This window comes from Platalea leucorodia (assembly GCF_965183815.1).
Source record: "Platalea leucorodia genome assembly, chromosome: 24".
Classification (NCBI taxonomy): domain Eukaryota; kingdom Metazoa; phylum Chordata; class Aves; order Pelecaniformes; family Threskiornithidae; genus Platalea; species Platalea leucorodia.
The window spans coordinates 2,750,205-2,772,667 of record NC_138846.1 but is presented as its reverse complement, the minus strand read 5'-3'; the positions used below and the strand labels follow the sequence as shown (position 1 = coordinate 2,772,667).

The window sequence follows — 22,463 nt, the reverse complement described above, 5'->3', positions numbered from 1 at the left end:
ACCTCCCCGGGTGCCGTCCTGAACCTCCCCGGGTCCCATCCCGCGGCCATGCAGGGGGCACAAGCAGGGACCAGATGCCACCAGGCGAAATCCAGGTCCCCAAGCGACTGCAGAGCGACCTGAGCATCCTCTCCCGAGGGACGGCTGCTCCGGGGGGATGGGGAAATTTGGGGGTCTTGTGTCCGGGCGGACGGGCTGCATCCTTGTGGGGTCACCCTGGGGCGGTGGGACCCCGTCGCTGCTCAGCCCCCCCGGCCAAGCTGACGAGGAGCCGCTCTCATCCCAGCCAAATTCCTGGGCGCTTAATGAGTAACCGGGGCCGCGCCGGGCCTCGAGTGGGTGTTTCTGTGTGCTCCTGCCAGCCGCGGCCCCCCCGGGCCGTGTTTGTGCAGGGCTGGGGGCCAGGGGGGCCGGGAGCCCGCTCCGTCGCGGCGCCGGCGCTGCAGGGTCGGGGGGCCCCGTGCGGTGCATGGGGCTCGGCGAGGTCAGCGCCGGGGTGGGGGACGCGGCCAGGAAGGGCAGCTCCTCTTTATGGCCATCATAACCTTTAGGGGCTGTTTAAAGCTCCAAGAGCGGCCGTAAAAACAATCTGGGGGAGCTGGGGGGGGGGGTCTGCAGAGCTCAGCTGAGACCCCCCCAACTCGTTTCATGCCCTGCGCCAAGGCTGGGCCCGCCACCCCCGACGCCTCCGCTCCTCCCTCCCGCAGCGTCCGGCCCTGAGCGCGGCATGGACGGTCCCGACATCTTCCTGGGTCCCTGCGAAGGTGCCCTCTGCGGGGTCCCGGGTCAGAAACGTCGCTGCATGTCGGCCCTGGAGCCCGTCACCGCAGCCAGCCCCAGCGCCGAGGCTGGCTGGGAGGAGGAGGAAGATGAGGATGAAGACCGCTTTCGAGGGGTGCCGTTGCGGCGATCCTGTGCCCTCCGGACCTCCATCCGCTCCCGGGACCCCTTCCGCCGGCACAGCTGGGAGCCGGGCAAGGAGCTGCGGGGGGTCCCCGGCTACGACCAGCTCAGGTAGCGGGGACCGGCCCCTGTCCCCATCCCGGCCCCGCAGCCAGCCAGCCCCCGTCCAGGGGTCGGGGTGCACCCCAGGGACCAGCATCCCTTGCCCTGAGCCGGTGGGGATGCCCTGAAAGCCGGGTGCTAGAGCAAGGCTCACCCCACGGGGCTGGGGGTCCCGGTTTGGTGGGGTGCCCCCGCCCCCCGGCTCAGGGTCCCCCTCTCCCCGTCGCAGCGTGAGTCTCAAAGGGCTGAGCCCCGACGACATCGACTCCAGCGCGGAGCAGCTGGACGGGCTGGGGTGGCACCGGCGGGACCCCCGGCGAGCCCCCCTCATCCACAGCAACGACGACCTGGAGTCCCTGCCCTCCCAGGAGGAGGAGGACGAGGCCGATGTGCAGCGGGCGCAGGTAGGAGCCTCCTCCTCCTCCTCCTCTCCCTGCCCCCCAGGGTGTCCTGTCACCCAGCACCCACCTGCAGCCGGCGGATGGGTCCAGGGGCTGAGCTTGGGTGAGGGTAGGGGACCCCGGGAGAGGGGATCGCGATGGGTCCCAGGGAAAGCCCCATCCTGGGCGGCTTTGCCATCGCCCTGGGACCGGGACGCTCCTGCCCAAGCTGTGGCATCCTCTGGGAGCAGCTTCGTTTTGGGGATCAACAGCGGGGAGGGGAAAATAGATGGGTCACAAGCTCGGGGACCATCCGGCACCGGTACGAGCCCGGGCGCACCGTGCCGGGGACCTGCAGCTGCCCCGTGCCACCCGCCGGGCCCTGCCGAAGGGCAGGTAGAGGGTGGCAGGGCCGGGAGCCGGTGGCCCCGGTGCCAACCCCATCACGGCTGGCAGGAGGATGCGCGGAGGCTGCCAGCGTACCGGGCCAGGCAGAGCGCCGGCAGCTGCGTCCTCTCCAAATCGGCATCGCTCGGCGTCATCGACAGCTTCCCCGACGCAGACGGTGAGTGGCGGCACCCACGGCCCCCGGGCAGGACCGGGGTGATGGCCCCCACGTCGCATCCCCATCCCTGCTCAAACCCCCCTCATAACCACCCAAAATCGATGGCGCTGCCGCCAAAGTTAATTATCTCTCATCCTCTCCCTGCGGCAGCCCCGGACCGCGGCAGATGCTTCACCAACCAAAAGAGTTGGCTTCTCCCGCCGCGCTTCGGCCCCTCTGTTAATTCCCCTTTCTTTTGCCGTTGCAGAAATTTCCCCCTTCGCCTCCCAGCAGAGCCTGCTCAATGGGTGAGTCGGGGGGACGCAGGCACGGGGCTGGGGGTGCCCGTTGTGCCCTGGGCCGGGGCGTGAACAAGGCAGCTCAGGGACCAGAGAGCCCCGAGGGGAGATTTGGAGGTGAAAACATTGGCCCAAAGAGGGGTTTGTTTCGCTTGCGGCTGCAGAGGGGGGCCGGGCTGAGACCCGACGCACTTCACTCGCTCCCAGCATCGGGGGCAGCAGGAGCGGACCCCCAGGGACAGCAGGCTGGAGGGGACGGCGTGTGTCGCCCCGCTCCCGGCGGGGCATGGTGCCGGTGGCACCGGGCCCCCTCCGTCCCCGCCGCCTGTCACAGCCCATTCCCATCTTCATTAGGCCGCTTGTTCCCGGGCACCGTCGCGCCGGCGGCTGGCCGGGAGCCCCGCGGGGGACGAGCGAGGACAGGGACGGGGACACGGAGGGGGCCAGGCTGGCCCCCAACCCCCTCGCCAAAAAGGATGGTGCTGTGCGGCCCCGCCGCCGTCCCCTCTGGGTCCCCAGGGACGGGCTGGGCGCAGGGCTTGTGTCCCCCCCCGAGGGTGGCCCCAAGGAACCGGGGCCAGTCCTGAGCGGGACCACCCCGGGAAGGGGGCTCCATGCCCGTAGCCCCCCACAACCCTGCGGCTGCACCCGTGCAAAGCGGGACCACCGCCCCGCTCCCCGGGTGACGCGGTGGGGGTCACCGAGGAGGGGACGTAGCCGCCAGCCTGGGGGGGTCTCCGCACCCCGCGGGGCTCGGGGCGAACAGAAAGGGCTCTGTGCTCGACCCAGCTGGGAGCGGAGCAGCCACCCCGCAGAAGCCGGGGGGCCGGGGCGGCTGGGCTCGCTCCTCCCTGTTTCCCGGCCCCGCAGAGGCCGGGGACAGAGCGGGATTGTCCAGCTGGATCCTCCATCTCCTGCAGCTTCGGCGCCGGGAGCTGCGGGCAGCTGGCGGGGGAGGCGGGGAGCCAGCGCTGGGAAGAGACCCCCCTGGGCCGGACCCTCAGCTTCATCCGGAGGATGACGGGGAAGACGAAGGTAGGAGGGGAAGAGGAGGGGGTGGCGGGGCGATTCGCTCCCCGAGACGCGGCGATGGGGGGGGTTCGTTTGACGCTCTGCCCTTTGGGGAAGCCGTGCCTCAGTTTCCCCTCTCCTGCCTGGCACTGGCCGTCGCTGGGTTTCGTACTTTGGGATGTAAAGAGGGGGAAAAACCCCAAGTGCGCTCGGGGAAGGGGAGCGGGGAAGAAGGCGTTTGCGCAGCGGGTACCGGATCCTGCCCGGGCACCGGCGACGCGGTTTCGGCGGCGCTGCCATCGCCCCCCTGTCCCGGTCCCCATGTTGACACCATTACGGTGCATCCGGAGCCACCGGGGAGAGCACCGGCTGGCGAGGACCGACGGCGTGCCCGGGATGGCGGTGGGCACCGGTGGCAAAGCCGCTCTCCCCCAGCCGTGGGGGCCATGCGGGGACCCCTGCCACCGCGGGCTGGGGGACGGTCCCCACCGGGGCTCACCGCGCTCGGCCCCGCCGCGGCCGAGGAAATGAGGTTTTTCCTGGCGGCGGGCGCGCTTGTTTGTGCGCTGAGCTCACCGCCCGCGCGCCCTCCCCCGGGCCCCTCCGCTCCAGCCCAGCGGTTTCCTGGAGCAATTCCTTCATTTGGGATCTTTTCCTCCGGCTCCTTCCCAGCTCGGAGGGCGGCAGGACCCTGCCCAGACCCCCCCGTGCCTCAGGTTCCCCATTTCTCGGAGGCGATGCCTGCTCGTAGGGTGCCGGGGTGCTTAGGCTGAGGCTGGGCGGCCGTGGGGCAGCCAGGGGACACGGGGGGGTCCTCCCCGGCCACCGCTGCCCCCCCGGGGGCCAGGAGCTTAGGGGGAAACTGAGGCACGGCAACGCGCGCGGCGTCTTGGGGACATGGGGGCTGCCGATGGCTTTATGCCCCTGTGGCGTTGCCGTCCGCCCCCTGCCACCCGCTTCTGGGGGTCGAAGCCCCCCTCGCCCCCCCAAGCGGCCCCCCGGGCTTGCGATTTGCTGCCGTGCGAAGCCATTAATCCCCCCCGCCCCGGCCCCTGATCTCATCCTGCCTCCTCCCTGCCGGGCAGCGGGCGGCCGGATTAGCGGCCAGCTGTTACCATCACGGGGCCAACGGGCCAAAACCCGCCCGGCACGGTGGCACGGTCCAGGCCCCGCCGTCGGGACGGCTCCATCCCCGTCCCACCCCGCTGGGTGCCGGACCGGGGCTGCGAAGGGCTTCAAATCCAGGATTGATTATTATTATTATTATTATTACTATTATTTTTATGGAGCTGGAGGAGAGGGCTGCTCAGGCCAGGCTCTCGCCAAGGCTCAGCTTAGCCAAGTTTGTCCTAGAAGACCTCCGGGGAGGGAGAAGGGTCCTCGGAGGCTGGGAGCGCTGGTGGTGGTCCAGGGCCGGCCCCCCACGGCAGAGGGGGGGGAAAGGGGGTCGATCCCGGCCGAGGCAGCGGGACGCCGAGCCGCGCACGTGGCGATTGCGTCGGGCGGAGGGGATCGGGGTGCGGGGGGATCGGGGTGCCCACCCCAGCGTGGCTGAGGGGGGTGCGCGGCAGAGCCCCCCCAGCGCGGTCCGCGCGGCGCTGGCGGCAGCGGGGTGGCACCAGGCGTCCCCGCGGCTGCGCCACCGGCCCAGGCAGCGCCGTCCCCGTGGCGGGGGGGACAGAGCTGGGGTCGCGCTCTGCAAGATGGGTGCTCGTAGCTTGGGGGGTCCCAAGCAGAGGCTGCGGCAGGGATGGGGACGGGGCCCCGGGGTCCTGGGGCACCGCGGGAGGGAGGCGCTGGGGCTCAAGGGGGACATGGGTGGGGGTGACCCCGGTAAGGGGGGACCTCGGGAGGGCTGCAGGCAGCAGAGAGCGCCCAGCGGCGCTTTGGGGGGGACAGGCTGGAGCCACGCTGGGTTTTGGAGCGCTGGGCGCTGGCCGGGAAGTGGCTGTGGGGAGCGGGGAGGCCACGGAGGGGAGGGACTGTGCTATTTCAGGAAGAAATAATAATCGCAGCCGCCCCGGCCGAGCTCGCCGCCGCCTCGGGGACTCGGCGCACGCCCGTCCCCGGGGAGCCCCAGCGATGTACGGCCGCTCTGCGCCCCGGGTGAGTCATGGGAACGGCTCGGCCTGGGGGTCCCGCGGGGGTCCCGCGGGGGTCCCGGGGCATCGCTGCCGCTGCGGGTCTCGCCCGAGCACCCGACACCGCCGGGTCGGCTCCCGGCCTTGCCGGGGAGGGACCGCGGGATGCTGGGGGGCTGCGGGGCACGGCGGGGGGGACCCCCAGGATCCGGCGCCCGCGATGCCGTGGGGCGGCTGCATCCCTGCGGCGATGCCCGTCGGCAGTTTTGGCGAGGGGCCGGTGCTGGGGTGAGTCCGGCCTCGTGGGGGGGGACCCTGCGGTTTCCCCGGGGCCGTGGGGTCCCCTCTGCAACCGGAGCACCCCCATCTCCTCCCTTCCCGACTTTTTAGGGCCGAGCCGCCGTCGCTTCCCCCTTCGCCCTCTGCTCCCACGTGATGCTCGCAGCACCGCGGGGCTTTCCAGAGCCCGGATCTGGCCCTGCCATGTGGGGCGAGGCACCGGTCCCCCGGGCATCGCCGCAGCCTCCCCACTGGCCGCATCCTGCCCCGGGGTAGCCAGGCGCCCGTTCGGGGTTTTCTTCCGTCGGCGTTGGGGTTGTTTTAGGGTTACGGCCGGGGAGGGGGAAGCAGAAGCAAAGCCCGGCCAGAGGGGTTTGTGCCTAGGGAGGAAATGAGAAACTGGGAGTTAAGCTCTGGGTGAAAGGAGGAGCCAGGCCCCGTTCCCCCCGGATGCTCGGGGCGGCCTCCCGAGGGCTTGGTTCTGCTTTCGGGACCCCGGCTTGATTAAAACCCGGCCTTGGCAGCAGGGCCCCCGCCCAGGAACGAGCCTGCGCTGGGTTAACGGCCGCGGCCGCCTCCGGTAAACCGCTCTGGCTGCAGCGGCCGCCCGGTTTCGGGTCATCGGATGTGTTTTCCCGACGGCTCCGCTCCAGCTCCCGACTTCTCCTCTTCCCTGGGAGCTGCGTGCGTGGGCGCGTCCCACCCCTTTCCCGCAGGGTTTGCAGGGCCGCGTTCGGCACCACCGCGCCGTCTCCTTTGCCGCCGGCAGTGATTTCTGCGGGGAAACCGAGGCCGCTGACAGAGCGGTGGCACCTCCCGGCAGCAGCGGTGCCCTTTCGCGGTTACCCATTAAGCCGAGAGCTGCCAGCATCTCTCCGGGGCGCCCAGGTGGCTTTGTCCCCGTCCCCTTGGTGAGCGTCGAGTGCTGTCGGGCTGGGAAACGCGGAGAGAAGGGACGTTTATTTGCGCAAGGAGCCGTTTGCCGCCCCGCAGCCCCGCGGCGGGTGGGCGGCTTTGCCTCGGGGCTCGCCGGGCGACGCGTCCCCCAAAAGCCCCCCCTTGCCCCCAGCCCCGGGCGCTGCCGGGACTTGGAGCCACCCCGGTGCCTCGGTTCTCCTGGCAACCTCGCTAGCGTTATCTCCGGCAGCGAGTGGGATAAATTTGATAAACCCCGGTTTCTCCCAGCCAACCAGTTAATGTTCAACCGAGGTGAGGTTAGCCCAGCGCCGGGGTCCTCCCCGAAGCTGCCGTTTTAAGGGAAAAAAGCACAATTTTCCCAAAATATTGCCTTCAGCCCGACTTTCCGTCGCTGGGGATCTGGATGGGAAAGCGGCTTTTTCTGTGCGTCCCCCCCAAAAGCTGGTGGGAAGCGTCAGCGTCCCCGGAGCCGCTCCCCAGGGCAGGATCCGGCATCAATTTGCTCCGTTTGGGAGATAAAAGCCCCAAAATGGAGGGAAAAGGTCGCGCTGGGCCCACAGCGCGGGGGTGGGATTCGTGCGTCACCCCAAAACTGCGCTTTGGGGGCACTCGGGGCTCTGGGGGAGTTTTGGGGAGTCCCGTGGCAGCCGGTAACGGGGGATTGGGATCCCATGGGATTTTCTTCTTGTTTTTGGGATTCCAGCCCTGGTGTCGCCCAGGGAGGACGCGAGCGGTGGCTGGGTCGCGGTCCCCAACGGCGCGGGGCGTCCGTGGGGCCGATGCTGGGCAGGGTGCCTGCGGGGAGGGGAAACTGAGGCACGAGAGCAAGGGCTGGGCGCTGGGGCACCGATCTGGGGGGACCCCGGTGTGATGCTTCCGGAGCAGCTCCGGAGGGCCGGATCCAGAGTGACTCTGGAGCAGCCATTCCCAGCAGCCATGGCTGGATCTGGAGCAATGCTGGGTGGCCATTCCCGGATCCGGAGTGACTCCGGGATGCCTGTTCCCAGCAGCCATTCCCGCATCTGGAGTGATGCTGGGTGGCCATTCCCGGATCTGGAGTGACTCCGGGACGCCCGTTCCCAGCAGCCACGTCCGGATCCGGAGTGACTCTGGAGTGCCTGTTCCCAGCAGCCATTCCCGCATCCGGAGCGATGCTGGGTGGCCATTCCCGGATTTGGAGTGACTCTGGGGTGCCCATTCCCAGCAGCCATGGCTGGATCCGCAGTGACTCTGGGGTCCCGTTCCCAGCAGCCATTCCCGGATCCGGAGCGATGCTGGGTGGCCATTCCCGGATCCGGAGTGACTCTGGAGTGCCTGTTCCCAGCAGCCATTCCCGGATCCGGAGCGATGCTGGGTGGCCATTCCCGGATCCGCAGTGACTCCGGGGTCCCGTTCCCAGCAGCCATTCCCGGATCCGCAGTGACTCTGGGGTGCCCGTTCCCAGCAGCCATTCCCGGATCCGCAGTGACTCCGGGGTCCCGTTCCCAGCAGCCATTCCCGGATCCGCAGTGACTCCGGGGTCCCGTTCCCAGCAGCCATTCCCGGATCCGCAGTGACGCCGGGGTCCCGTTCCCACGCTGCCGGTCCCTGCCCGGGGCCCGATCCCGCTCGCTGCCTGTCCCGCCTGGAACAAAGGCCCGCGGGCAGCACGAGGCCGGGACAGGCAGCGCGACCCGCCCCCGGGGGGCGGGGCCCGGGAGCGGGCAGGGGCGGGCAGGAGCGGGCAGGAGCGGGCAGGAGCGGAGCGGCCCGGCGGATTATGTCCCGCGTCGAGTCGCTGGCCCGGGCGAGGAGCGATCGTGCCGAGGTGGGTGGCGGCGGGCGGTGCAGCCCCCCCGGGCCGGGGGGTCCCCCCCGGCCCCGCTCCCTCGGGGGGGGGCATCTCCCTTCCCGGCTCCTGCTTTGGGGGGGTCGCCCCCATCCGCCCCAGGGGTGGTCACCCCCCGGGGGGGCCCTCGCTCGGCTCGCTGCCCCCCCGCCTTGGGGGGGCTCTGCCCTTCCCCACCCGGGGGGGGGGCAGCTTTTGGGGTCCCGCCAGGGCGAGGGGGTGCGGGGGGGTGCGTGGGGATGGGGCGATGCTCGGCCCGGCGCTCGTAGGAAGGGGGGGTTGCGCACCTTGGAGGGGGTCCCTGGCAAAGGGGGGGCGCGGGGAGGTGGGCGAGGATCCTCCGCCAGCCTCGGCGCAGCCGCTCCCCATTGTGCAGCGGGGGCTCCTGGGAAGACAATAACCCTCCTGCCCGCACCGCTGCCCGCGCTCCTGCCCGCACCGCTGCCCGCGCTCCTGCCCGCCGCCCTCGCCCCGACGCCCTCGCCCCGACGCCCCGCCGAACATCCCGCCCGCAACTTCTTCGGCCAAGCAGCGCCCAAACTTCCTCCATCGCTCTCGCCCGTCAGCCTTGTTTCCGCCGGAGCCGAAGGCCGTTTGGTGGCGTGGAAGCCCTCCAGCTCCGGCACGGCGGGTGAGGAAGTCGCCTTCTCCTCCTGCCGAGGGGGTGGGAGCGAGGTGGGACCCCCCCATCCCGGTTTTATTGTCCGCAGCCCGGTAGAGACAAAGCCCTGCCGCCGGTTGGGCGATGGGGAAACTGAGGCACGGGGAGCCGGGGCGCTCGCGGCCCGCGGGAGCGTCTCCCCGTCGCCCGGGGCTTGGCGAGGGTGCGAGGCCGGGGGGGCCGGGCGCCATCGCGCTCCCCGGAGCATGTGGCAATCGCCGGCGTGGCGAAACGACGGGCAAGGGGGGAGCAAGGGGGGGCCCAGCTGGTGCCGGGCGCTGCCTGCGCTTGGCAGGGCTTTGTGCTCCTGCTGCCGGCTGCTGCGGGCGCGCGAGGCGGGCGTGCAAAGCTCCGCTCCTGCTCCCTGCCTCAGTTTACCCCAACCCGGGGATTTTCGCGGCGGGGGGGGGGGGGAAACCCCGCGCTGGCGTGGTGGCGTGGACCGGCCTTGCGTGCAGCGAGTTTGTCAGGTCTGAGGCGGCTGGGGAGCGGCTGGGGGCTTGGGGGTGTTCAGCCCCGGGGGCCGGGTTTTGGGGGGCCGGCGGAGATGGCGGCGGCGGGGGAAGTGGTTGTTGGTTCCTGCGCCGGCCGGGGGGGGGAAATGGCGGTTTTTGTTTAAAGAAAGTTTCATCAAGGCCCGTTTCGCCCCACCCAGGGCCGTGCCCTGGCCCCGGGGGGCTCGGGGGGTCCCCCTGGGATGGGGGGGTCCCGGCGCTTGGAGAGCAGCCGCCGGCTGTCACCGCCTCAGAAATGGGGGGGCCCCCAGCAAAGGCAGCGGGGGGGGGACTCGCAGCCGCGGGGTCCCCCCGGCTGGGGCGTGCCGGCGGCAGATGGGACGTGTGGGGACCCCCACGCCGTCCCGCCGCGGCTTTACAACCGTGGGGACCCCGTCTCCCATAGCGGGACCTGCTTTTGGGGGGGCTCCCGGCAGGGCAGCCCCCCCCACTGCTGCCTTCCCTGGAGCCCCCAAAACAGCGGGGGGGGGGGGGTGTCCCCTGCTGCAGCCCCTGCTGCAACCCCTGCCCGCACCCCCAAACCCCCAGCCTCGCTCCTCCGGCGGCTCGAAACCTCAGAGGGGGCGAATTTGGGGCTAAAATGGGGCTTTTGTGCACTGGGGGGGGGGCACCCCATCTTTTTATGGGGGGGAAGGGGCTGCCGGCCGTCCCCGCGCAGTTTCGGCCCCGGCGCGGCGGCATCTTTTGTTGCCACGCCGGCGAGGACGGCGCTGGCTTTGTTCAGCGCCGGGGTGGCAGGCGGGGGGGGACCGTCCCCAGCGAGGGGGGGACCGTCCCCCGCGAGGGGGGGACCGACGTGCCCCCGCGATGCCATTTCGGGGTTGGGTCCGTCACCCAGGTCAGACTTTCGCTTTTTGGGGGGGCCACCCCCCCCCCGGCTCGTCGCACCCGGCGCGGAGGCGGTGATGCCGCAGGTGGCTTTTTTTGGGGGGGACGCAGACCACGGGGTGGTGGCAGCTGGGGTTGTCATCACCCCGAAGCCTCTCCCCCGGGTCTGGCTGGAGTTTTTCGGCTCCGGAGGCTGGCGCGGGTGTGTTCTCACGCAGGAAAAGAAATCGGCTATCTTGGGCGAAGTCGTGTCGGTGCCAGCAGAAATACACCCGCCGTAGGCGTCGCACCGCGGCGCCGGAAAAAAAATACCAAAAACCCCCCGATTTCTATTTAAAGCGGAGAAACTTTCTGCTCCCCGCCAGTGCCGGGAAGGTCGGACGCGAGGGGACCCTCTGAAACCCCCGGCCGGAGAAGCCGCGGTGCCCGAGGCCGGGGATTTGGCTCGACACCCGTTTCTGTGCCGGCAGCGTTGGCCGGGGTTGGGGTTTTGGTGCCGGCTGCTGCTGGGTTTGGGGGCGATGCTGGGGGGGGTTGCATTGGGGTATCCGCTGCTGGGGTTTTTGGGGGACCCCAGCCGCCCCGTGTGTTTTGGGGGCGTGGGGACGGAGGCGGTGGCACGGCTGCGGGTTCCCCTGCCGCCTCCGACGTCCCCCCCCGGCCGTGGGGCGCAGCCCGACACCCCCAGACCCGCTGTCGGACCCAGGCGTCCGGGCTGGGTGGGGCTCGCCGTCCCCCCCGGTCACCCCTTGCCGTGCCGGCGGTGGCCCCGTCCCCACGTGGGGCTGCCACGTCCTCGGCGCCAGCAGGGACCCCCTGTGCCCCCCCGCCTGGCCCGGGGGGGCCTTTTGTCCCCCACCGGCCTGGATTTGGGGGCTGCCGTCGGAGGGTCCCGGTCCCAAATGCCCCCCGCTGCCGCCCCCGTGGGCAGCCGGAGCCCCCCGTGGCTCCGAGCCCCCAGTCCCCCGGGCCCCCCGTGCACCCTCCCGGCTACGGACGGATGGGCCGGGGGCTGCGTGTGCCCCCCCCGCCACTTCCAGGGCACCAGAGGCGATGGTGAAGCCCCCTGGGGTTTTATGGCACCAGTTGCGTCCGTCCCCCCCTGCCCCAGCGTGGCCTTTGCGGGGTGGGGGGGACCCGGGCGTGCTGCGGGGTGGGGGTCCGGGTGGGGGGACCCAGGCAGGGTGGGGGTCCGGGTGGGGGGACCCAGGCGTGTTGCGGGGTGGGGGTCCAGACTGGGGGGGATCCAGGCAGGGTGGGGGTCCGGGTTGGGGGACCCGGGCGTGCTGCGGGGTGGGGGTATGGGTGGGGGGACCTAGGTAGGCTGGGGGTCCCTGCTGGGGGGGGGACCCAGGCATGCTGAGGGGTGGGGGTCCGGGTGGGGGGACCCGGCCGTGCTGTGGGGTGGGGGTCCGGGTGGGGGGACCGAGGCAGGGTGGGGGTCCGGGTGTCGGGGACCCGGGCGTGCTGCGGGGCGGGGGTCCGGGTGCGGGTTCGGGTGCGGGTCCGGGTGCGGGTCCCGGGGCGGGTCCGGGTGCGGGGGCCCGGGGCGGGTGGGGGCCGTGTCGGACCCCGGCGGGGGGGCGGCGGAAGGGGAACGGCCCCCGCCTTTGTCTGGCGGCTTCCTGCGGCCCGGGCGGCTGCGGGCCCGGCGCGGGGCGGGCGGAGCGAGCGGGGGGGAAGGAGGGGGAGCGGGGGAAAGGAAGGGGGAAAGGGGGGGGGAAGGGGGAAAAAAGGAAAGCAGGGAAAAAAAGGAAAGCAGGGAAAAAAGGCCAAAAGAAAGGAAAGAAAAAAGAAAGGAAAAATAAAGAAAAAAGAAAGGAAAAATAAAGAAAAAAAAAAGGAAAAAAGGAAAGCAGAAAAAAAAAAGGAAATACAAAAAAGGAAAGCAAAAAAAAGAGAAAAAATAAGGAAAGCAAAAAAGAGGAAAAAAGAGGAAAAAAGGAAAGGAAAGCAAAAAAGTAAAAAAAAAAAAAAAACAGAAAAAAAGAAAAAAGCAGCAAAACCCAAAAGCAAAGCAAAGGAAAGAAAAAAGCAAAGCAAACCAAAAAAAAGGCCCGGGAGCAATCGGGGCTGCGGCGGCTGCGGCCAGGGCTCGGCGGGGCTGGGGGCTGCGGGGCCGGGGGCTGCGGGGCCGGGGGCTGCAGGGCCAGGGGCTGTGGGCCAGGGGCTGCGGGCTGGGGGCTGGGGGCTGGGGGCTGTGGGCCAGGGTCTGCGGCTGCTCCTGCGCCCCGTTCCCGGCGGGCACGGAGGTGGAGAGCCCCCTCTGCGCAGAGCGGGCGAGCGCCCGATCCCCCCGGCTCCGGCTGCGCCCCGTCGTGTGTCCCCCCGGCACGGAGCGGGGGCCGCGGCTGCATCCCCCCGTGTCACCGCTCCCCGGGGACGCTGTGCTCAGCCCCGCTCCCGTCCCGTGGGCTCCCGTGGTTTTCCTCGCCTCCCTCCCCACCTGCCTGGTCCTTCCCGGGGGGCCCTCGGCCTCTCGCTCGCCCTCCTGGGGGTTGGAAACCGGGGACCCCCTTTGGCGCTGGGGCACGGGGAGGGGGATTTGGGACCCAACGCGCCGGCGGTCTGGGGGGGCTGGCGCGGAGAGGGTCTGTTTGGCGGGTGCCCCGGTGCCAGGCACGGCCGGGTGCCCCGGCGGGGGGGGACAAAGGCGGCTCTGTGCCGGTCGGGGCGCGGGGGGGTCCGAGGCAGGAGCGGACGCCCTCGAGACGCTCGGGACAACGCCAGCTCGCTCCCAGTTTCCGGGAGGGGAAAACGATGGCCAGCCGCCGGCAGCACCGGGGTCCCAGGGCTGCACCCCGACACCGTCCCCATGATGGGCAGCTGGCCTCCGAACCCCCGTTTTGGGGGGAAAAGGGTGAAAATATCCACTTTGGATAAAAAAAGGAAGTGGGGAGGCGCAGGGCTGCCGGCTGCGCTGCTCCGGCGATGCCCCCAGCCCCCAGGGGTGCCGGGGAGCATCGTCACCCCCTCCCCTCCCCGCTGCGGCCCCCGCATCTCGTCCCCATTGGGGCTGGCGGCGGTGGTGCCGGGGGGGGGACGTGTGCTGGGGCGGGGGGGATTTCTCCCGCAGCCGCCCGGTTGTCATGGTTATGGGATGATGGGAAGCACGGGCGAGCGGAGCGATCGGGGTGGCTTCTCCCCAGCCCCTCGGCTCCCTGTCCTTCCCCCCCCGGGGTGGCAGGACCCCCCGAGCATCGCGGGGGACCGGGGCGTCCCACGTCACCCCCGGCTCCCCGCAACCATGAACCGCATCCCGAAGCAAGCGGGGGCCGCGCCGGGTGGTGCCGCCGGGCGCCCACCGTGCCGCAGCCCCGTCAGGCGCCCGTCGCATCTCTCCGGGCAGAGCAAGGAGAAGGAGAAGATGAAGGAGGGCAAGGAGAAGGATGCCCGCTACACCAACGGCCACCTCTTCACCACCATCACCGTCTCCGGCATGACCATGTGCTTCGCCTGCAACAAGAGCATCACGGCCAAGGAAGCTCTTATCTGCCCCAGTGAGTAGCCGAAACGGCCGCGGCGGCTTTGCCGGGTGGGCACGGCAATCCCCGTTGCGAGCGGCCGGTTGCTCCCGGTTTGGCGGCGTGGATTCGTGCCGCGGAGCAGGAGGGACGCTCACGGAGATGATTTCTCCGAGGCATCCTGGCAAACGCCGGCGTGCTGCCCTGGCACGTCCCAGCAAGGCAGCTGGCACCGCCGGCGCCTTCCAGCTCCCCCGGTGCGGGTGATGCTGCGGTGCCGGATGGAGCCGGCGTGCCCGTGGCACCGGGCCGGTGCAGGGCATCGTCTCCTCCGGGGCTGGGGGGGCCTCGGCGGCACTGTGGCGGCTCAGCTGCTCCCCAGCAGCTGCGGCTCCGGCAGCGCCGGGTGTCATCCGCGTCCGCCCGGATTCCCCCCACATCTGCTCCCGTCGCTCCGGTGATGGCGGCTGCTCCGGGATGGGGGTGGCGGGAGGGTCCCCCCGGTGCCGCCAGGGGTGGCCGTGCCATCACCTCTCCCTGTCCCGTCCCCCCCCAGCCTGCAACGTCACCATCCACAACCGCTGCAAGGACACGCTGCCCAACTGCACCAAGGTGAAGCAGAAGGTGAGCGCCCGCCCGGCTGCGACAAGTGACACGAGCTGGCCGGTCTCAGCCGCTCCAGGGTTTTTTTGGGGGGCGGGGGGGGACACAGGGGAACAGTGACAACCGCCGTGACGCCTCCGCTCCCTCCCCCAGCAACAGAAAGCGGCGCTGCTGAAGAACAGCTCGGCACTGCAGTCGGTCTCGCTGCGCAATAAAGGTGAGTGGGGTGCGATGTGCCGGCGGGTGGGGGAGGACAGCTCTTCCCCCCGCCATGCTGCCTGTCACCGAGGTGTCGGGGCAGGGCCAGGGCCCTCTCCCGCCTGCGGGGACACCCCCGGGGAGGGCGGGGGGACACGTCCCCGGCTGGGGGTGCCGGGGGGATGCTGTCTCGGGGTGTCCCCCGTGGGCGGCGGGGACGCTGGGCACAGCCGGGGGCGGGGGGGGTGCTGACCCCCCGTGTCCCCCCCAGCCGCCATCCGGGAGCGCCCCAACTCGGCCATCTACCCCTCGGAGAGCTTCCGCCAGACGCTGCTGGGTCCCCGCCGCGGCCGACCCTCCCTCTCCCTCTCCAAGAGCGTCTCTACCACCAACATCGCGGGGTAAGCGGGGGCGAAACAGGGCCCGGGGGGGTCAGGGGGTGTCCCCAGAGTGTCACCATCTTCCCCCCCCCCAGGACGTTCAACGATGAGTCTCCCCTGGGGATACGGCGGATCCTGTCCCAGTCCACGGACTCCCTCAACATGCGCAACCGCACGCTCTCCGTGGAGTCGCTCATCGACGAAGGTGGGGAGCCACCGGGGTGGGTGACACGGGGTGGGGGGGACACGGGGCGCGGGGCCAGCCCCCCCGGCTCCCACCGCCCTCCCGCGCAGGCCCCGACGTCATCCTCAACCAGCTGATGAGCGACTTCGAGACGGACGGGAAGGACTTCGAGGCGGATTCCTGGAGCTTGGCCGTGGACAACAGCTACCTGCAGCAGCACAAGATGGACGTCATGAAGCGCCAGGACGTCATCTACGGTGGGCGGCCGCGTGGGGTGGGGACCGGCAGCGCAGGGGGGGACATGGGGGGACGGGGTACAGAGGTGGATTGGGGATGTAGGGACAGGGTAGGGGACACAGGGATGGGTCAGAGATGCAGGGATGGGGGACACAGGGACAGGGTAGGGGACACAGGGATGGGTCAGAGATGCAGGGATGGGGGACACAGGGACAGGGTAGGGGACACAGGGATGGGTCAGAGATGCAGGGATGGGGGACGTGGGGACAGGATAGGGGACACAGGGATGGGTCAGAGTTGCAGGGATGGGGGACACAGGGACAGGGTAGGGGACACAGGGATGGGTCAGAGATGCAGGACCAGGGATGCAGGGATGGGGGACACAGGGACAGGGCAGGGGACACAGGGATGGGTCAGAGATGCAGGACCAGGGATGAAGGGATGGGGGACGTGGAGACAGGACAGGGGACACAGGGATGGGTCAGAGATGTAGGGATGGGGGACACAGGGACAGGGTAGGGGACACAGGGATGGGTCAGAGATGCAGGACCAGGGATGCAGGGATGGGGGACACAGGGACAGGGTAGGGGACACAGGGATGGGTCAGAGATGCAGGACCAGGGATGCAGGGATGGGGGACACAGGGACAGGGTAGGGGACACAGGGATGGGTCAGAGATGCAGGACCAGGGATGAAGGGATGGGGGACGTGGGGACAGGACAGGGGACACAGACAGGTCGGAGATGTAGGGATGGGGATGAAGAGATGGGGGACAGACGGAGGCGGTGGGGACAGGGCGAGGTGCTGTCCCCGTGGTGCGGAGCAGGCTGGGACCCGCCGCGGTGGCCGCCCCCTCTCACCCGTCCCCTCTGCCGCAGAGCTGATCCAGACGGAGATCCACCACGTCCGCACGCTGAAGATCATGGCCAACATGTTCCGCAAGGCCATGCTGGACGATCTGCAGGTGGACCCGGCCACGGTGCAGAAAATCTTCCCCTGCGTGGACGAGCTGAGCCAGATCCACGAGCGGTTCCTGGCGCAGCTCCTGGAGCGTCGCCGGGAGTCCCTGGCCCACGACAGCAACAAGAACTTCGTCATCAACCGGCTGGGGGACATCCTCGTCAACCAGGTGGGGACGGTGCGGGGCCGCCAGAGCCAGCGGGTGCTGGCGGGGAGGGTACGGGCTCGCTGACCTCCCCTCGTCTCCACCCCCCAAGTTTTCGGGCGCCAGCGCGGAGCAGCTGAAGAAAGCCTACTCCGAGTTCTGCAGCAAGCACACCAAAGCCGTGAAGGAGTACAAGGACCTGCTCGCCCGCGACAAGCGCTTCCAGCAGTTCATCCGGGTGAGCGCCCGTCGTCCCCGCGCGGCTCCGGAGGGGCCCCCGGGATGGGTGTCGGGGTCTCCCTGCGGGCTCCGGGCTTCGTGCCCTGCTGGAAGACCCTTCTGCCGACTCCGTGCCTCGGTTTCCCCGGCTGCATGTCTCTCCCCAATGCCTCTTAACACGGTTACGCGCCCCGGGGGGTCCGGCCGCTGCTCACGGGGTGCCCTGTGCTTCCTTCCCTCCCTCCGGCCGGCCAGCGGATGACGCGATCCCCGCTGCTCCGACGTCACGGGGTGCCCGAGTGCATTTTGCTGGTGACGCAGAGGATCACCAAGTACCCGGTGCTCATCGAGCGCATCCTGAAGAACTCCAAAGGTAACGGGGCTGGGGGCGGGCGGCACCGTGGGGGGCCCGTGCTGGGGGGTCCAGCCCTGACCGTGTCCCCCAACCCTTCATCCCAGACAACGAGGGTGACTCCGCGGACCTGTCGCGAGCGCTGAAGCTGGTGAAGGAGCTGATCTCCTCCATCAACGAGGAGGTGCACACGTGTGAGATGAACGCGCGGCTGTGGGACGTCTACAGGCGCGTGGACGGCCGGGCCAAAGTGCAGCTGCCGTGGGAGAGCCGCGCCGGCGTTTTCGGCAAGGACGAGCTCCTGCGGCGTAAGCTGGTGCACAGCGGCTGCATGCTCTGGAAGACGGCGGCCGGGCGCTTCAAAGGTGGGGAGCGGGGTGCTGGGGATGGAGATGCCAGCGGATGGGGATGCTGGGGGACCGGGGATGGGGATGCTGGGGGGCCAGGGTGCTGTGGGATGGGGGTGGCAGGGGATGGGGATGCCCAGGGACCAGGGGGCCAGGGAGTGGGGTACCAGGGGATGGGGATACTGGGGGGCCAGGGTGCTGTGGGATGGGGGTGGCAGGGGATGGGGATGCCCAGGGACCAGGGGGCCAGGGAGTGGGGTACCAGGGGATGGGGATACTGGGGGGCCAGGGTGCTGTGGGATGGGGGTGGCAGGGGATGGGGATGCCCAGGGACCAGGGGGCCAGGGAGTGGGGTGCCAGGGGATTGGAGGTACCTGAGGATGGGGCTGCCAGCGACCGCAGTGCCAAGGGGTGGAAGATGCCAGAGGATGAGGGCACTTGCGTTTGGGGATGCTGGGGGACTGGGGTGCCAGGGAATGGGGGTCCAGGGGATGAGGGTACCTGGGGATGACGATGACGGGGTAGCAGGGTGCCAGGAGCTGGTGGTACCAAGGGATTGGTGGTGCCTGGGGATGGAGGTGCCAGGGGATTGAGGTGCCAGGGGACTGAGGTACCAGGGGATGGGGGTGCCTGCGGAGCAGGGTGCCAGGGCGCAGGGGTGCCGGGAGGCCCTCACCCTCCATGGACGAATTTCGGAGCAGCCCTGGGACTCGGGGGGCCCTGGGGCTCTGCGGGGCGGGACACGCCACAGCCTCGCACCCACCCCAGCCTCTCACGTCCCTGCGCTCCCTCCCAGACGTCCTGGTGCTGCTCATGACGGACGTCCTCATCTTCCTGCAAGAGAAGGACCAGAAATACACCTTCCCCATGCTGGTGAGCCGCCGCCGCCGCCGCCCGGCCCCCCGCATCCCGGCCCCCCATCGCTGCCGGGACGGCTGTGCCAGCACCGGGATGGCGTTGTGACCCCGTCACCTGTCCCGCAGGACAAGCCGGCCGTCATCTCCCTGCAAAACCTCATCGTGCGGGATATCGCCAACCAGGAGAAGGGGATGTTCCTGATCAGCGCGGCGCCGCCGGAGATGTACGAGGTCCACGCCGCCTCCCGCGATGACCGCAACAACTGGATGAAGGTCATCCAGCAGACGGTCAGCCTGTGAGTGTCAGCCCCGGGGGGGGCGAGTTTTGGGGGGTCCCCACGACCACGGGGTGGGCGATGGGGGGTGACGGGTTGGGTCCGCTGGGCCTCGGCAGGATGCGGCCGGTGGGAAGGGCGGACGCGGTGTGATGGGGTTGGGGGGTCCCGGCTCTGACCCCCCCGTCCCTTCCAGCTGCCCCAGCCGCCAGGACTTTCCCTTGATCGAGACGGAGATCGAAGCGTCCTTACGCAAGCTGAAAGGTGGGTGCCACCGCCGTGGGGGTCCCCATCCCCGTCCCCCCATCCCTGCCCGTCCCCCCCATCCCTGCTCACCCTCTCCCCCGCCGCAGACCGTATCCTGCAACACGATCGGAAGATCACGGCGCTGCTGGAGGAGAAGGTGGGGCTCTTTGCCGACATGCTGGCCCTGGCCAGCGGCTGCGAGGAGCCCTCGCCCACCCTGGCCCCCCGCACCCTCTTCCACTCCGACTCGGCCGAGAATTCCCGAGGGGAGAAGCTGATGCATGACGCCATCCGGGAAGGTACGGATGGGACCGGGGCTGCGATGCTCCGGGGTGCTCTGGGATGGCGATGCTCCGGGTGGGGAAACTGAGGCAGGGGTCCCACCCCGCGGCGTGGTGCTCACCCTGCACTTCCCCGCAGTGGAGTGCCTGAAGGAGATATTCACGGGCTACGGACGCGACCGGGACCAGAACAACCTCGCCGAGGCCGAGAGCTGCCCCAGCCCCGGCGCCAGCAGTAAGGCGGGGGACGGGGGACGCGGGGCAGGCGGGGCGGGGGGCTGCGCCTGGCTCGGGGTCCCCCGGGACCGCGGTGGGGCTCACCCCGTGCCTCTCCCTGCAGACGGCGACGCCGGCAGCTTCAACGGCTCCCTGGAGTTCTGCAGGGCGGATTCGGATGCTGGGCAGCGGGTGAGCGCGGTGGGGGGGGCGCTGGGGGGGACCCTCCCACCCCGTGCCACGGCCACCGCGGTGTCACTGGTCTCTTTCCGTAGGATGGGAACGGCAACCAGCTCCTGCAGAGGGTACCCCAGGAGGTGAGGGGGGACGGGATGGGGGGAGAGACCCGGCTCCCTCCCCGCGGGGCCAGCGTGCCTCAGTTTCCCCACCCGGCTTCGCCAGGGGTTCACTGTCCCCTCCTTTCCTCCCCAGGAGATCAACCAGCGGCTGGTGAACCTCTACACCCTCCTGCACGGGCTCCAGGTTGGTGGGACCACGCTGCGGGGAGGAGGGGGACGGGGACGGGACAAGGCGGCACCCCCCCTGCCCGCATCCCCCTGCCCGCATCCCCCTGCCCGCATCCCCCTGCCCACACCCCTGCCCGCCTCCCCGCAGGCAGTGGTGAGCCAGCAGGACACGCTGCTGGAGCTGCAGCTGCAGGAGGGCACGGAGAAACCGGCCCGCCGCGGTTCCCAACCGGCCCCGGCCGAACCGGCGGCGCGCGCGGGCGAGAAGGCCGGCACGACGGAGCTGGCGTTGCTGCAGCGGCAGCACGGGCTGCTGCAGGAGGAGCTGGGACGCTGCCGGCAGCTCTGCCAGGAGCGGGCGCAGGAAGCGGCGACCCTGGAGACGCGGCTGCGGGACAGCGAGCAGGAGCGCGCCCGGCTGGAGCGCGAGCTGGAGGAGGCCCGGCGGCAGCTGGGCGCCCTGCGGCAGGAGGGCGGCGCGCGGGGACGGCGCGGGACCGATCCGCGGCGGCGGAGTCTGCCGGCGGGCGACGCGCTCTATCTCAGCTTCACCCCGCCCCAGGTAGTGGGCAGGATGGGGCCCACGCGCGGCGTGAGCGCGTCCGGCCTCAGCCCACCCGGGTTTGGGGTGCGGGGAGGTGGCGGCGGGGGGCACAAACGTGCTCATGCGTGGCACGAATGCATCCGGCCTCAGCCCACCCGGCTCTGGGGCCTCGGGAGGCGGCGGGGGTGGCAGGGGTGAAAGATGTGCCCATGCGTGACATGAGTTCATCCGGCCTCAGGCCACTCAGGTTTGGGGTGCGGGGAGGGGATGGCAGGGGCGAAAAGATGTGCTCATGTGCGGCATGAGTGCGTCTGGCCTCAGCCCACCTGGGTTTGGGGCCTGGGCGGGGGGGAAGATGTGCTCATGCATGACATGAGTGCATCCAGCCTCAACCGAGCTGGGTTTGGGGCCTGGGCGGAGGGGAAGATGTGCTCATGCATGACACGAGTGCGTCCGGCCTCAGCCAAGCTGGGTTTGGGGTGCGGGGAGGTGGCAGCGGTGGCACAAACGTGCTCATGCGTGGCACGAGTGCATCGGGCCTCAGCCCACCCGGCTTTGGGGCCTCAGGAGGCAGCAGGGGGTGTGTGAAAGATGTGCTCATGCATGACACGAGTGCGTCCGGCCTCAGCCAAGCTGGGTTTGGGGCCTGGGCGGAGGGGAAGATGTGCTCATGCATGACACGAGTGCGTCCGGCCTCAGCCCCCTGACCACCCCCCCCCTCCCTCCCAGCAGCTGAGCCACGGCCCCCACCCCGCCAGCCTCTCCTTCCACCACCCTGCCTTCGCCCCCTGCTCCCGGGAGGAGCTGGATTACCGGGGGGGCGATCCCGACCGGCTGCGGGAGGGCGAGGACATCCTGGACGCGCTCCTGGAGGACGAGGACTTGGGGAGCCGCCGCTCGCCCCCCGCCAGCCCCCGAGGTGGGTCCCTGGGGCGGGGGATGGGGCCCCGGGCGCCCGCCTTCCCGGGGGGGGGTTAACCCAGCGGTTTCCCACAGATTTCCTGAGGATGCAGGATATTCCCGAGGAGGTGGAGAGCAGCCAGGAGCTGAAGGAGGGCGACGGGGGCTCCTTGGACAGTTAGGGACCGGCTCCGGCCCCTCCCGGCCCCCCAGCACCCCACGGCCCCCCCCAGGGAGCCCCTGGGGGCAGGGTCCGGCCGTGGGGGGGTTGGAGACGGGGGGCACCCGGGGATTTTTGGGGAGCTGCTCTTCCCGGGGCAGCCTCACGGGGCTGGGGGGGTCCGGTCGCCCCCTCCCCTAAGCTGGGGGGGGGGGGGGGGCGGCAGTTTGGGACCGATGTCCCCCCACCGCTCAGATTTATTTATTTATTTTGTCGTCTTGGGGTGGGAGGTGGCGGCCGGGGGGGTGCTGGTCTGTCCCAGTGCCGGGCAGGATGCGGCCCCCCCGGCCAGCGGTGGCCTCCCCGGTGGGGTGAGCTCATCCCCCACCCCGCTTTTGGGGGGCTGCCCGGGGTGAGAGGCGGTTTTAATCGGTTGGTTGGTTCCCCTGGGTTTAACTATTGAAAAAGAAGAAAAAATAAATTAAAAAATTGGAAAATAATGAAAAAGACCGGTTTGGACCCAAACTGTGCGGGTGGGGGGGCAGAGCCTGGCTGGGAGGGGGTGGGGGGGCTGCGGGCACGGCCGGACCCCGGCCCCCAGGACGGGGACGCAAAGCGGGAGGACGGGGCGCTGCGGCTGTGGCGTGCACCGAGTGCGTGGGGTCTCGAGCCCACGCCTGCGTCCATCAGCGCCCCCGGATGGGAGGGTGGCGGCGGGTGTCTGTCCCCCCCCAGCCTGTCCCGTGTCCCCAGCCTGTCCCTGCCGCGTCCCCTCAGGGTGAGCTGAGCGTGTCTGTTCTCAGCAGGCTGCTCTTTGCACGGTGCCTGACGCCAGGGTGATGGGTGCCCACGGCTGGGGTGCCCGGGGGGGTGGCAGGGACGGTTTTCCCGGCTCTCACGGGGAAGACGTCGAGCGGGAGGTCCCCGGGGAGGTGACGGGACAAGCCTGGGCTGGGCGCGAGCCAGCCCCGGGCGTGGGGAGGCGACGGGGCGGAGGACGCGCACCCAAGGCGCCTGCACCCACACGCCTCCGACGCTCGCGGCACCCGCACCCACCCCGGCCCGGCGGGGGGCAGGGG

The 22,463-nt window shown here is 70.3% G+C and overlaps 1 protein-coding gene across 8 annotated transcripts; it reads left to right on the top strand.

Moving 5' to 3' along the window:
• Positions 1-727: 727 nt before the first annotated feature.
• Positions 728-21,879, top strand: ARHGEF2 (Rho/Rac guanine nucleotide exchange factor 2; the record flags this gene model as incomplete). 8 transcript variants are annotated; one of them, XM_082333280.1, is made up of 26 exons in its annotated part: positions 728-1,014; positions 1,235-1,409; positions 1,842-1,950; positions 2,198-2,237; positions 3,149-3,263; positions 13,699-13,849; positions 14,370-14,437; positions 14,570-14,633; positions 14,886-15,015; positions 15,090-15,199; positions 15,289-15,435; positions 16,294-16,544; positions 16,633-16,758; positions 16,995-17,112; positions 17,199-17,456; positions 18,235-18,311; positions 18,422-18,591; positions 18,767-18,834; positions 18,924-19,115; positions 19,237-19,332; positions 19,438-19,505; positions 19,589-19,630; positions 19,746-19,796; positions 19,929-20,342; positions 21,057-21,243; positions 21,321-21,879. In XM_082333280.1, the coding sequence occupies 26 exons, from the start codon at positions 728-730 to the stop codon at positions 21,404-21,406; spliced, it is 3,600 nt and encodes a 1,199-aa protein (XP_082189406.1). In that variant the 3' UTR covers positions 21,407-21,879. The 8 variants fall into 8 exon arrangements, with proteins under 8 accessions (XP_082189406.1, XP_082189405.1, XP_082189408.1 ...); XM_082333279.1 differs by having other exon boundaries at positions 21,054-21,243; XM_082333285.1 differs by lacking the exons at positions 728-1,014; positions 1,235-1,409; positions 1,842-1,950; positions 2,198-2,237; positions 3,149-3,263 and adding exons at positions 8,224-8,324; positions 8,912-8,976 and having other exon boundaries at positions 21,054-21,243; positions 21,321-21,875.
• Between the last annotated feature and the right edge of the window lie 584 nt (positions 21,880-22,463).